Genomic DNA, 15664 nt, shown 5'->3' with positions numbered 1-15664 from the left:
TTAGAAAACTTGATCTGATCAGAACTTAACGTGGCTGTAAATTCTGACCAGAACTATAATGAAAATGCTTTGCATTGCTAATTTATCTCAGCGTGAATATACATGTTTTGGCTATCAAATCTCCAAGAATTTGAATATATACTGGAGGAATGAATGGCATACTGTAAGATACATATACTATATCACTTTCCCTAAAATTTGAAAATTTTTGAGTATCAAAACAGATCTGGCAGCAATTCGGTTAGTTTTTAAACTCTCCAAATTTCACATATAGGACATTAAAGGAGAATGTTGCAATATTCCTCTGCAGCAGCTCTAGGTACTCTGAAACTGCAATCTGAAGCTATTTTCAAAAAAGGAAATTACAGTTCATTCTAAGATTCATCTTCAATACCTAGGTTTTCACTCAGAAACACTCCTGTAAGGAGTCCAGGTGACAGGCCTAGTGGAGGACACTAAAGGTATAAGGATCAATAATGCGCATCCCATGTTGTCCTGACAGCTTCCACACCAGCCCCCCAGCACCTCTGAGGAATTCATCACAGTGACAAGGCTGATGAGACCAACGGCAGCACACGGATTCTTAGCCATTACTCATTTTATCTACTTTGCACTGACTGTCAATTTAGAGGGAAAAGACTATTAGGGCATGCTGAGCCCCCCACATCAAGTACATGAGTAGGAAACTGAACTGTTTTAAAAGAAAAATCACCATTTTATGGAATGGCAAGTTGCCAGAGATTGTTAACAGCTATAAAGATTTCATTTTTTAAAGTATCCATTTTAAAATGGATAATACATTGAATTAAACATCAGATACTATTTCACCTCATTTTTTCCCTTAGTAATTTCAGGGCATTTCAAATCCTTCCATAAGGATTATATAGTATGATTAATACATCTGGGAAGAAACTGGTGAAAAGGCTGGGGGAAGGCTGACAGTGTGAGGTTTCTTTAAAGAAATGAAGGTGACGAGAGTACCCAGTCCATTAGGATCATTCACAGGATAGATCTGAAATACTACAAATTCACAACAGAGCTATCTTTTTCAGGAAATCAGTTAACTTTTAGGCCTCAGCAAACAGTTATGAAGACTGAGAAGTTCCCTTTATTAAACCCAACCAGAAAAAAAAAATCATCAAAGCAAAACGTTAAATTATTTCTGAAATACTGATACATTTCATCTTCCCTGTGTGCTTTACGCTCAGGGGAGATCTGCTGCTTTTGTCTTAATTTTGAAATAATTTTTATTTTCCTTTTTCAAATATACTAGTCCTTCATGAATCTAACTGTCCCAAATGAGGAGAGACACTATGCTAGTTCTGGCAAGAAGGCTAGAAAGGCATCATCAAGGTAAATTTTATAGTTTTCAAGGACTATCACTCTGGTGGCCCTTAATAAGTCATTTCAGGGACCCTTGCCACACAGGCCTTGATTTTCACAGTGGTGAACCAATGGTTTGCATTTGCACAGGTTCATCTTAGCAAACCCAATAACACTTTGCAAACTCTATTCTCAGCTTCAATATATTTCAGAATGATGCTCCTCATCACCCCTGATAGGATTCTATAGCTAGGAATGAAATGGAACAAATGCAGGCATTCACTCTGGGGACATATTCCAGGAAATAGCATAATATTTCTTGGGAAGGTAATTACACTGAGCACAGTCAAGCTTTACTTCCTTGTTCCAGGCTCTTAAAAGTTTTTTCATAAATAGAGCATGCTAATTCTAAATTACAAGAAAAACAATTATATGGCTGGAAGTCAAATTATAACAATAAAACAAATAACTACAAATCACAAATCTCACTAACCAAAACCTAAAACACACAGAAATCAGATTCTCAGAGTTGAGTGTTGCTCTAGACTTATCTAATTATCTAATGTTATCTAATTTAACATTCTTCCTAGTATAGAAATTCATTTTACTAAAATACCTGAGAATGAGTTAACCATCTTTTGGCACAAAGATAGTGACCATATTCGAGGGCAATAAGGGCAATTCTGTTTGAATTTTTTATATATTGAGCAAAAATCTAAGGTAACCCTATTAGTCCTGGTTTTTCTCTGAAGCCACTTAAAATCAATTCACTCATTCTCTCGTGTGACAGACTTTCAAATCCTAGAAGACAGACTTTATGCTCTCATGAGTCTCTCCCCCTGGCAAACTGCTCATAATATGTAAAGGCTTCCTGGCCTTTTAAAAGTTGGGTCCCTTTTATCTAGATGCAGTATGGTCATCCTGAAGTGAGAATGGATTTTACTGAAATAAAGTGGGTTCCTGTGCGAGCACCATACTTGCCCAAGGACACACAGTGAGCTACGGAGCTTATACTTAAATCCATATAAGGATATAAAGGCTGAGAAATGGTAACAGTACGTCCTCCAGTGAGTTGTTGTGAGGCAAAATTAAATGAATGTGTGCAAATTAAACTTGCAAATAACGTTAAGTCTGGAAAACACTCATCTTTCTTAGATTAAGTTCCAAGCTATCCTGTAAGACTCCAGGTGAAAAGTGAAACTATTTGTCAGTTGATATCAACCCAAATTTTCTAATGGGAACCGAAGATGAACCTGCCCCACTGTTTTTTTTTTAAACAGGTCAAACTTCTGGCTTGTATTAGGTTTGTAGTCAATTAAAATTCTGGACTACCCACATACTATGCTGGGGAGCTTGGTCTCTGCCATTCAATATGTTTATATTTTTTGTACCTAGATACAAGATTTTTCACTTTTCCTTACAAAGTACATCCTTTCAAAATCTGAATTAAATTACCTTCCAGTTTGGTCTTATACACATATTTGATAAAGTTGCTTTTTGTGTTTTGGTCCAAATCTTTGGTAATAATGTTGAGTAGGACATGGCCAAAGACACAGCCTTCTGACAAACCTTTAAAGCCCTTTCATCAGGTTGATTTTGAACATTAATAAACTTTAGCAACCTAAGAATGTTTAATAATCCACTCTAAATTCCTCCCATTCTGTTTACAAGGACATTGTAAGATGACCTGTCAGAAGTTTTGCTGACATCTGGACACAGTATGCCAACAGCATTCTCTCAGCCTATTTTTTAAGCTTAAGAAATAGAAAATGAGGGTGGTTTGTGCAGCAGTCAGGGACTAAGAACACACAGATACAACAGAAGGCATATCTAGCTGAGGGTATTTATGGCTTGGAATGAATTGATTACACAAGCTATGAAGAACTGGAATACCCAAACAGGAGGTGGTGAGGTAACCCAGGGATTAGCAACAGCAGGGAGCCATGGCAGGACAAATGGGGGAAGGAGTGCTATGAAGCCCAGGAGCTAGGTCCTCGGTGGAAGACGGACCCATGGTGGGCCAAGCTCCTGGGAGTTGGATACATGAAAGAGACGTTGCCTTTGCTTACCCCTATCCCTTTCTCACCCCTTCCCTGCACAATCCCAGATTCTTTCTTCCTCCCATCCCACAATTTTTCTGCCAGGGTCTCCCACTGGCTGAATCCAGGTGGAAATCAGGGGACACAGGTACCCAGGAAAAAGGAGTCTGCGGCCGCTTGGGATATAAGCCAGCATACAGGGCACAGAGATCCTGGGGATACACATTAGACAGTAACTTTGTGTGGGGGGACTTCCAGTAATTCCCAATTTTCATCTTCTTTTTTATGAGTTCAAATATGACTAGAAGTAATTTTCAAAAGCTTCTAGGAAATAGCAGTCTATATTTTCGCATGACATCAACAGAGCCTGGGAACAGCTATGGATTTAGTACCTCTTAGAAGATGTAATGTGGAGAAGGCAATGGCAAGCCACTCCAGTACTATTGCCTAGAAAATCCCATGGATGGAGGAGCCTGGTAGGCTGCAGTCCGTGGGGTCGCACACGACTGAGCGACTTCATTTTCACTTTTCACTTTCACCTATTGGAGAAGGAAATGGCAACCCACTCCAGTGTTCTTGCCTGGAGAATCCCAGGGACAGGGGCCCTGGTGGACTTCCTTCCGTCAATGGGGTCGCACAGAGTCGGACACGACTGAAGTGACTTAGCAGCAGCAGCAGCAGATGATGTAAAAGAGTTGGACATGCCTTAGTGACTCAACAAACAAAAAACCAAAGAAGATGCCATCACTCCTTTATGTGAGCAAATTTTGTTACGGAGAGGCAGTTTCAAAAGGCAGGGGTTCTACAGTCAGACTGTCCATGGCCAAGGACTGGCTCTGCCACCAATTAGTTCTTTTGTCCTAAACCTTTCTGTGCCTCAATTTCCCAGTCTCTAGGAGGTAGATATTAATACAGTGCTTGCCTTAGGAATACTGAGGGGTTCAGCAAATTGCACAGATATAGTACTTAAGTTGGTATCCAGCACTGAGCAAGAATAATGCACTGTGACAAACACCCCTTTGGGGGCTAATGCCATGGAGGATAAATGCTGGCTATTATTAGTAGTAATATTCGTACTGGTTTCATTAATAGAACATCATGGCCCTGGCAGACCAACTGCTCCAATTTTTCATTCTAGGGTTGAATGACTCTACACCATGGGGAAAACCATATCCAACAACATTAGATTCAGGAAGATCTTAAATCAATTATCTTTCAAGAAGCATCTCTTACTAAAGATATATCAAGCTCAGGTCCCTTTTTGGGTACAAGCATCATTTAGTGACATCCACTTTTGGGTGTATATGTAACGCGTCAGTGGGACTCAGGAAAGCGCAAACCAACGACATTATATACACGCATGCAAGGATGAGCACATAGTGGCCACAGAAGAACATAAATCAATGTGAACTCAAGTGAATAAAACTGCACAGGATTAATGTCTGTTATTAATTAGCTCATCTGCCCTTAGTAGAGGGCTGGTTGTTAATCAGGACGTGAAACAGAACACGTCTTAGTAAATGACAATTTATTCTTCTATTATTATTTTAAATAGAACAATAACCTTCTTTAAAAGTGAAAATGGAAAATCATCTGCAGGACACCTGCTGGATGGCACTCCCACAGCTGTACTCAAAGAAGTTAAAATGTTAATGTTTTAAATCAAATGCTTGGGCATAAATATTTGATATCTACTGTCTATTCCCTCAGGTATTATTCTATTTTTAATAACTGTTAACTCGGAGTGGGGGGCACAAAATATATCCTGTTCACCTTTGTATTCTCCTCCAAGAATATCCTAGTAGCTTTCAAAATGAAGGCATTCAAAAGATAATTGTGTTCGATTGGATGGTTCATTAGTTTCCAGGTAAATGATGAATCTAAAATGTATTCTGATTAATACCAGGAAAGAGTTACGAGTCTATAAAAAACAATGCTAATTATGACCATGCTGTGGCTCAGCCCAGACCACGATCATACTGTCCTTAGTTATGGTTCCCAGGAGCACCTGTGAAAATCATTCACCAATATTTTAATTTTACCTCTGACAACTGAAGACACACTGAGATTTATCACTGTTTTGTGTAGTCAGAGTGGCCTGATAGTGATGTGTTAGAAGAAATGTTAACTCACTCCCCTCAACAAACAAAAATCATCGTGCTGAAACCCAGATCCTTTGAATATACATGCTGGACAGACACATAAAAAACTATCCTCTTCAAAATGATTGCAGAGAAAGAAAGATATTGAAATCTTTAGAAATATAAAATGAAGGGATTTTTTTTGTATTCCTGAGTTCAGAGAGATTGTCATTTTCAATTCAGGTAAGACCATACCTTAGGCTTGGGATTTGTTATTGGGGAGTTGCGTTAAAGACATAATAAATCTGTACTACAACAAACGTTTATCTCCTCAAATCAAAGATTTTTCAAAATGTATTCCTTTCGACAAATGTTAAGATAGATTCATTTATTAATGTGTCCTGCTTTAAAAGACTGAGTGAAATAACCAGTGAAAAATAATTAATCATGTGTACTAGATAAGAAGTAATACCACAGGCAAAGATGCCCTGAACTAGTACAAAGAAATGGGTACAGAGCTCCAAAATATACCATATTATTTCAGTCTGAATTATATTTTGTCTTCCATTGTCCGTTATCAAGGAGCCAGCTCAATTAAAAACAAGGCAGTGTGAAAACAGACCCACTGACACTAATCAAGAAGTTTCAATTTCAAAATTTCCGTTTTTTAGGACAAAACAAATGTTTTGCAGCCAAGGTATGTTTACAGTGATTTTGTACTGGCTTATTATTTTCCAAAACAGTGTAGACATAACCCCAGGATGACATTCAGCAGTGTTCTTCCAAGATGTGCATCTCTCCCATAATTACATAGAACCAGGATGTTTTTGCCATAAAAATATACTGGCTGATGGTTTCACAGAATAAAGAATAGCATCACTGCTAAGAAAATTCAATTTTCTTTATTACAAAAGATAACTGGTCACACAACAGTGGTCTAAGTGTCTCTCAACACTAAAATCTGTGCATCTTAAATAGCCTACTGTTTGCTTTGCTGTAACAACTGGGCCAGGTGGAATGGTGGTTTAAATGTTTATTTGCTATTTCTACAGGAACTATACCATTTTTGAAGACATTAGATGGGGTCGGGATGGCCTTTGTTTCAAGAGGCCGTATACTGAAGTCTCCTTCAATGGTATTAAAGGAAGTCATTAGGTGTGTTGCTATATTTCAGTCCCTACAAAAGTAAATTGGTGTAATTAGAAATAAAATGAAAAGTTTTAGAATAAGGGTTTTCTAAAAATGACTTGCAACTCTGCACAAAAAGGAAAGAAAAAGCCCCTTCAAATACATAGTAATTATATGTAGACTTCTGTTTTGTGATAAGGGTGTATGTGAAGCCGGGAACTACATGTTGAGGTTCTGGGCTTCAGGGGCTACAGTAGGATGAAGGGAGAATGATGACACAACAGAACACAGAAACAGTCATACCTTGATTAAATACCACCTATGATGGGCTCGATAAAGGACAGAAATGGTATGGACCTAACAGAAGCAGAAGATATTAAGAAGAGGTGGCAAGAATACACAGAAGAACTGTACAAAAAAGATCTTCACGACCAAGATAGTCACGATAACGTGATCACTGACCTAGAGCCAGACATCTTGGAATGTGAAATCAAGTGGGCCTTAGAAAGCATCACTATGAACAAAGCTAGTGGAGGTGATGGAATTCCAGTTGAGCTATTTCAAATCTTGAAGGATGATGCTGTAAAAGTGCTGCACTCAATATGCCAGCAAATTTGGAAAACTCAGCAGTGGCCACAGGACTGGAAAAGGTCAGTCTTCATTCCAATCCCAAAGAAAGGCAATGCCAAAGAATGCTCAAACTACTGCACAATTGCACTCATCTCACACGCTAGTAAAGTCATGCTCAAAATTCTCCAAGCCAGGCTTCAGCAGTACATGAACCGTGAACTCCCAGATGTTCAAGCAGGTTTTAGAAAAGGCAGAGGAACCAGAGATCAAATTGCCAACATCTGCTGGATCATGAAGAAAGCAAGAGAGTTCCAGAAAAACATCTATTTCTGCTTCATTGACTATGCCAAAGCCTTTGACTGTGTGGATCACAATAAACTGTGGAAAATTCTGAAAGAGATGGGAATACCAGACCACCTGACCTGCCTCTTGAGAAACCTGTATGCAGGTCAGGAAGCAACAGTCAGAACTGGACATGGAACAACAGACTGGTTCCAAATAGGAAAAGGAGTACGTCAAGGCTGTATATTGTCACCCTGCTTATTTAACTTATATGCAGAGTACATCATGAGGAATGCTGGGCTGGAAGAAGCACAAGCTGGAATCAAGATTGCTGGGAGAAATATCAATAACCTCAGATATGCAGATGATACCACCCTTATGGCAGAAAGTGAAGAGGAACTCAAAAGCCCCTTGATGAAAGAGGAGAGTGAAAAGGTTGGCTTGAAGCTTAACATTCAGAAAACAAAGATCATGGCATCTGGTCCCATCACTTCATGGGAAATAGATGGAAAAACAGTGGAGACAGTGTCAGACTTTATTTTTTGGGGCTCCAAAATCACTGCAGATGCTGATTGCACCCATGAAATTAAAAGACGCTTACTCCTTGGAAGGAAAGTTATGAACAACCTACACAGCATATTAAAAAGCAGAGACATTACTTTGCCAACAAAAGTCCGTCTAGTCAAGGCTATGGTTTTTCCAGTGGTCATGTATGGATGTGAGATTTGGACTGTGAAGAAGGCTGATTGCCAAAGAATTGATGCTTTTGAACTGTGGTGCTGGAGAAGAATCTTGAGAGTCCCTTGTACTGCAAGGAGATCCAACCAGTCCATTCTAAAGGAGATCAATCCTGGGTGTTCATTGGAAGGACTGATGCTAAAGCTGAAACTCCAATACTTTGGCCACCTCATGCGACGAGTTGACTCACTGGAAAAGACTCTGATGCTGGGAAGGATTGGGGGCGGGAGGAGAAGGGGCGACAGAGAATGAGATGGCTGGATGGCATCAACGACTTGATGGACATGAGTTTGAGTTAACTGTGGGAGTTGGTGATGGACAGGGAGGGTGGCGTGCTGTGATTCATGGGGTCGCAGAGAGTCAGACCTGACTGAGTGACTGAACTGGACTGGACTGAACTGAACTTAACTGAACTGATGATTGCTGGTGGTATGGCCGGAATGCTAATAGGAGGGATGAGACTTCCTACTTTTATCAATACAATTCTGTAATTTTAACATAATTCAGCTTTTCTTAAAGTAAGCCATAATTTTCCATAAGATTTAATTTTTAGAGTTACTGTAATAAATTCATTGTTACCCATCCATTTGATTTTCATTATATGTGGTTTTTTCAAGTTAGAATGTAAGAAAAACTAGGGTGTTGAGGCCTCTAAAAACATCTCTTTTAATAAGTAGGGTTAATGAAAACTTCTGCAATTCCCTGGGACCCAACCATACCCAAAATCTTGCTTATTACATCTATGAAGAGTGTATCTGGAGAGGTCCAACATTCTCTTTCTTCAGCTGCACCATGACAGATGATCTGCTTCACAAATTTTGATAGAGAAGAAAAGTATAACACAGATGAATCCAGCAATTCTGTGGTGACTGATTTTCATCTTTCCTCCTATGCTCAGAGAAACATGGATTTCTGCTTTCCAAACTCTACCATTACCTAGCTGGCCATCCCCTCATATGGACTCTTTGAGTACTGGATGTCCTCAGTTATTTCTCCTCCCTCAGCATGCTTTTCTACTTTGGGGCTCCCCCCACTAGGTTAACAAACATCCAGCTTTCTCGAAGTCAGCCTCCAAGATCAATCAGGGCAAACTTCTGGAAGCCCTTCTCCTACACACTCAAGTTCGGGGCTGGAGTGGTTGCTGACTCCCTTCCTTTCCCCCTGACATAGACCCAGTTGTCAAATCCAACTGGATCCCCTGCAGCCTGCCACCTCCACAGCCAGCAAGCAAAGTCTCTTCAAGGGCTGCTCTCACCACTGCACTCCCCTGCTCCAAATCTTCAATCGCCCTTCATTATTTTCAAGTACAAGTGTCTCTGCTTCACACTAAACACCCTCCCAATTCTGACTTGCAGCGACACTATACCTTCACCTTGCATAAATCTCCCAGCACAGCCCTGCACTCATGCTTGGCTGATTTACTTGTTGTCATCTACCTATTTCATGTCTGCTGGCCTTTATCTCTTCACTGTATCTCCCACATCTCTCCGTTTAATTATGCATAAATCACCATCTCCAGTGTGTATGGCTGGTTAGGTAGAAAAGGCGGGGTGGGTGATGAACAAGTGCAAATGGATACTGGCAATGACTGTTGGACTCAGAGTCTGGATTCAGTAGGGAAAGGAGAGGACAGTGGCATTTGTATCACAAACACCTCTCTAAAGGGGCAGCCACTTATCAGCTCTGACCACCTGTTCTCATGCAGAGGCTGGTCCAGTGTTTCCAGGCCCTCCATGTTTTTAAGAGAAGTCAAAAGTACGCATTTACTTGAAATCTATAATTTTAAAGTATTAGCCACTAATTCAAATGTAAGATATAACACAGGTCAACAAATTGTGGACCAAACAGAGCATCTCTTAAAGCTGGGTGTGGCCCAAAGGCTGCTAGTTTCAACCTCTGTTCCCCAAGAACTCCTTCAAAGAACCATCTATCTTCATGTTTCCTCCTCTGTGCTGAGTCTCCAGAGCACTCCAGCTGAATTCACTGCTCCATTTACTGATTTTACACATTCACTTTGGGTATCACTCAAATTGAGCTTCCTCATCTCATTGCATGATTTCCTGTGAAACCACTTGCACCATTAATTTATTTCTTATCCCTTAACTTTTTATATTTTATCTCCTTACAACTGGAGAACAGGTTCCTAGAGGACACGAGGTGTACACTATAATTTCCTATAGTCCTCACAGTATCTCCCGAAGTATATTCGCAAACAGGCACTTATTTAAGGGTGTAAGATGTATCTTGGCAATTGCAAAAGTAGAATCACTTTTTAAAAAGGAAATACCAGCTCCATTTCTTTGACAGCAGTCTTGAACAATCTGTCATCTTATTCAGCCATACACATGTGTGTAGGAGTAACCTGTCTTCCATAGAGCCTTCTATAACGTGCAAACTCCTATAACAACTAACTTGCACAGTCTTTTATATTTATCTAAAACAAGGTGACAGAATAGCATAGTGTTGAAGATCCCAGGCTGTGGAGAGACTGTCTAGATTTCTAGCGATGCTCTAACACTTCCTGTCCATGTGACCTTAGGTGAATCACAAAACTTCTGTCCTTTTTTTTTTTTACTGTGTAAAAGAGGAATGATAATAATACTGACCTCAAATGACAGGTATGAGAATTCAGTCACTATATATAAAGTACATAAAAGAGTACCTAACACACTGTAGATAACAGACATTGGTCATTATTATCTTATGATAGATAATAAAAATTACTTGCAGATAAAAAAATTAGAAGTAAAATAGTAATACTTTTAGGCTTATGCTCCAGCCCCTTAATACATTCCAAGCACCAAAACTGGATCTGTAGTTAAGGTCTTCCAATACCACTGATGTCAAAAAAAAAAAAGCTCACAGGTTATCTCACTGTACATCCATATGCAGGTAGTGTCAGCTGCCCCACTGTTAACAGCATGGAATAGGCTCTCAGAAACAACTGTTTGCTAGAATAAATGAATAAACTGCTCCACTTGCTGTACTGAGCAACTTTAGTAACAGATATCTTTAAGTGTAGCATTTCTTTGTGAAAATGTACAGATAAAGATGTCTCTGTGAGTCTCCAACTAGAGCAACTATTGTACACAATGATCTCTAGGAGGATGCTCTGCTGTTCTTTATGTGACCTGACCTAATTAATTTCAAAAGGAAAGGAAACACAATGCATTACAGTACCTGTACCAATTAACTGATTAACTGAACAGTATGAACCTCAGGGAGGTTCAAACATAAAAGACCATATTTTTCACAATTCTCTGACCTCAGCAGCACAGTGCCAAATCTTCCTTCCTAGCTGGAGTAGATTCCTGAAAAATAACTGGAATAGATCCCAGAATTTTCAGGTCTCTTTCAGCTATTAAAAATCCACCCAATTTAAAATGCCAATCAAATGCCTAAAGCAGAGCCTTCTGCTGGAGGATCTCTCGGCTGGGGTGCTGGGAAATGGAGAGGGGTCCTCACAATGCCGAAACTGAGAGTGCAGGCCAATATAAGTCTGTCTCTGTCTGCTGCCAGCCTCTCCCAGTTTTCTTTTTGCCTGTTAAAGTGGGTGTAAGCACAGCAACAAATATATGCCCACCATATTTCTTGCTTTTCTCCAAGAGAAGAGTTTTCTTGTAAGAAACAACCTGTCTCTGGGGGCGCTCCTCAACCATTCCCCTCATGCCCAGCTGCAGGAATGAAGCTGGGAAGGGTGAGTGGTTAGATCTTGGGTTGGTTCCTGGCCCTTCCCTCACAAGACATAAAGCCACTGGTTGAAAGGACAGAGGAAGGAACGGTGGAGGTAAAAACAACTACCCCTGGTTATGTTTTTGTTCCTACTAACTCCATGTAAGACTGAATGACCTTGGTAGGGATGTCAAGGACAAAGATGATATACAAAATATTTAACAGGCAGGAGTGCTAAGCAACCAGAAGGGATGTGGTGTCAGGGCTAGAATAGGGTGTTGCAGGCCCCCTGCTGTGCCCTCTAGTTGCTAGGAGGACAGGCGAGCCCAGTGGGGCTGGCAGAGTCGCTGCAAAGGTCCTCATGGGGTAGGGTCCCAGTCTTTTTACCAACAATAGGAGGTGTTTTGGGACAGCTGTCCTGGTGCAAACCAGCTGAACAACACTCCTGCAGTGGGAGTTCCTCAGACTGTCAAATGAGAGATCAGACAGTCCCAGGCCAGCCCTCTCCCCATGACTGGCCCATGGCCTCTTGCCTGATCAAGTTGAAAGACCTTCTACTTGTTCATTTGGCCCCTGGAAAACAAATGCATCTTTGCAATGCCAGGAGAGAGTGCAGCGAGCTATTCTAAGTCTCTGCCTGCTGTTGATTTCCTCTGGTTCTCTTTTTGCTTGGTCAGAGAGGAGAAGGCAGCAGCAATAAATCAACATCTAAAACGTTGCTTGCTTCTTGCCAAACCATGAGAAGACACTTTTTCACTGTCTTCTCTGAAAGCCCTCTGTCTTCACTGTGTTTGATAGAGGCCAGGGGTGAAGAAGAGGAAGTAGTTCTCTGCTTTCCTCCACATGACAAGGAGAAAAGACATGATACTGACTGCCCAGCCTGGGACACCCCATCCCTGGGGTTAGGGTGGGGACAAGAAGGGAAACCCTCAGAGTGGTCGATCTGATGGCAGCTGGGTTAGGCTGTCTCTTTATAAATCCTGAGAGAAGATCTGGCCCAAACTGAAGGTGGCTTGTTGGTGGCTTTCCCTTTGGAATGTGTGAATTTAAAGCTATTCTTTAGGATTTCTGACAACAGCAACAATTTGGGCCACAGGAAAAATTATCTTCAATACCCTGTCATGCTTATTTAAAGAGGTACCTGAAATAATTAAATATTATATTCTGTTCAAGAAAAGATGAACATCAACTACACAAGGAAGAAAAAAATAACTGAGGAAGCATATTTCCACTGGTGATTACTTGGAGATGCTGATTAATCCATTGTGCACATAGTTATGTTTAATTACAAACTGGGAAGGCTTTAGGATGTTATTCTAAAACACACTCTATTAGCATTATGGCATCATATTCATGTGGTGCAAATAATAATGTGAGAAGATTTTCCCAGTAAATAATTTTTTACCAACCCTGTTTTATCAGAAGCATATATTTTTACTCAGATGTTATATGAAACTAAGTCTGAGTATAAGCTGATTTGCTATATAATTGGAATAGGCTTATTGCAGTCATTTTGCCCCTTTAAATTACGATACCATCACTGAAACATCTGTTAGACCATAGCATCTGTTTCATATTTGGGATGCATCCCTACAAATTAGAAGAGTGTTCTTTTTAATGAGCTCTGATTTAATGGGGAATCCTTTTTTTTTTTTAATGACTGTTGTGCCAAAGAAAGAAAATGAGAAGACAAATTTTCATTGCTCTAGCACCCCCCACAGCAAAGCACGTCTAAGACCCATACATTTCCAATATAAAACTATCTAATAAATATATATTTATGTTGAAAGTTGGTTTGTTTTATAGATTGAAAGTTGAAAGTGTTATGCGTTCAGTTGTGTCCGACTCTTTGTGACCCCATGGACTGTATGTAGCCCACCAGGCTCCTCTGTCTATGGAATTCTCTAGGGAGTGGGAAGTCATTCTTTTCTCCATGGGATCTTCCCAACCCAGGGATGGAACCCAAGTCTCCTGCATTGCAGGCAGATTCTTTACTATCTGAGCCACCAAGGACAGATAAGTGTTGTTTAGTATTTAAAAGATCATATGTATAAGTTTGTGTATATATATAAACACAATCCTCCCCCATAGGAAGAGCCAAAATGGCTATACATTCATATAATTTAAGAAAAACAATTATTTCTTTCAAATAAATTATTTTGACAAACTATATAGTCTGAGATACTTGACAAATTTATGACCTCACAGTCTCCCTGCTTACGAAGACTTGGTTACAACTCTAAAGGCACACTCACTGCCAGATCTTTACCACTTTAGTTCTACCAGAAATAGTACCTTGCTACTGACTTACCCAGTTCTTTTAAAAACTACTCCCTGTGGTGTCCCTAAGTTTTCTACTTATTCCTAGCCCTCTATTTTGAGTCTGAATTTGTCTTATACAAGAAGCATGTCAGCTTCATGTCAGCTATAACTGGGTTAGCTGTCCCACTCTTTACAAACTTTACTGTTTATGCTTCTAATTTGGATTTGCCTGGACTTAGTTAAAACTCCTAAATGTTAATGACACAAGCTACCATAAAATTTAGAAAATGACAGGCTGTCGCATTAAGTTCAATAAACTCGAAATAATTTATCACACACACACTCAGAAGAAACTGAAAATGACAGGAAGGAAGACAGAAAAAAAAGAGAGAAAGTTTAACACAGAGACATCTGGTTACCCATTTTGTACCTCCTCATTTGTCTCACCGAAAGAGAAAACCACTACAACAGTGTCCTGGTGCTAAAGACATTTGGTGACACGCTCCCTTCAAGGCAGAGTGGTCACAATTTGGCAAAGGAAGTCCCCCTCCTGCCCACCCCAATAACAATCACTTCCGGTGTCTTCCTCCCCGCCTGTCCCCATCAAGTGAGAGTTCTGTCCTTCACAGGCTTTACTCGACCAAAGAATAGTAGCGTTTTATATCCATGTCACATCAAATGCACAACTGAGAGACACTATAAAACCAGACTTTAGAACATGTCATTTGAGTTCTTCACTAAAAAAACCCCCCAAATTAAAACATCAACTCCCTGATTTAAAAGTAGTGCTTTCCAGAGATTTACAGATGTTATTAATATAAGAGAATCAGAGAAGAGGAAAATTACCTCGACCATTTTTCTGGGTTTAGGATGGACTTAGTTTATCAATCCGAGACAGACAAAAACTGACCTTACTTTAAAATATTACTTGTGGAAGGATTTTGCTATTTCCCTGGATAACCTTTTTCAATGCTTGATGACTTTTAGTAGCAAAAGTCCATTTTCCTTAAAGATGAACCCCCCCTCATTGTTGAAAATTATATACAATACACATTGTGGTCACAGGTGAGATAGTTCAGTTTAGGCAACCACTGCAGATTTATCGCAATGCATTCTTAGAAACTTGCCTCGGCCAGTTGAAAGAGTGCAGACTTTCCACAGCGTTTTACAGGTTCAGCACCACCCAAGTGTGAAGTGTTTGAAGAAATCTATATGGAAAACAATTCATATAAAGAATATTAATTGTGATATCAGAATTTTTGCTCTCCATTCACACCCATTCAGGAACTTTCCTTAGTTTAAAAGAATATCATTGCTTTCAAGTGTCAAATAATTTAAATGTGTTAGGCTTGGGATTATAATTTTGAAACCAATGTTAGTAAATAACCTCAAAAATAGCAACAAAAAAACCAGGTGTGACTTGGGTGGCTGTTGGATGATAAGAAATATGAGTATTCCAGGCTTTAAATTTAAATCTATAACCTTAAAACGAGTTATACATTTCCACTTCCATATAAACACAAACTCAGCAACTGGTCACACAGAAAAGAGATTTAGTGTCATTTCACA

The 15664-nt window shown here is 39.8% G+C and overlaps 1 protein-coding gene across 16 annotated transcripts in view; it reads right to left on the bottom strand.

Moving 5' to 3' along the window:
- Positions 1-15664, bottom strand: part of BBX (BBX high mobility group box domain containing) — a 298700-nt gene that overhangs the window by 37685 nt on the left and 245351 nt on the right. For all 16 annotated transcript variants that reach the window (XM_055418693.2, XM_055418272.2, XM_088836741.1 and 13 more), the window contains one exon: positions 15223-15303. In XM_055418693.2, coding sequence (XP_055274668.1) covers positions 15223-15303 — 81 coding nt within the window. The remainder of the gene's footprint in view (positions 1-15222; positions 15304-15664) is intronic.

The sequence above is a fragment of the Moschus berezovskii genome, chromosome 1 (assembly GCF_049115385.1).
Source record: "Moschus berezovskii isolate FMDL1 chromosome 1, NW_MosBer_1.0, whole genome shotgun sequence".
NCBI classification, from domain to species: domain Eukaryota; kingdom Metazoa; phylum Chordata; class Mammalia; order Artiodactyla; family Moschidae; genus Moschus; species Moschus berezovskii.
Note: the sequence above shows the minus strand (reverse complement) of the source record. Positions and strands in the feature narration are given on the sequence as shown.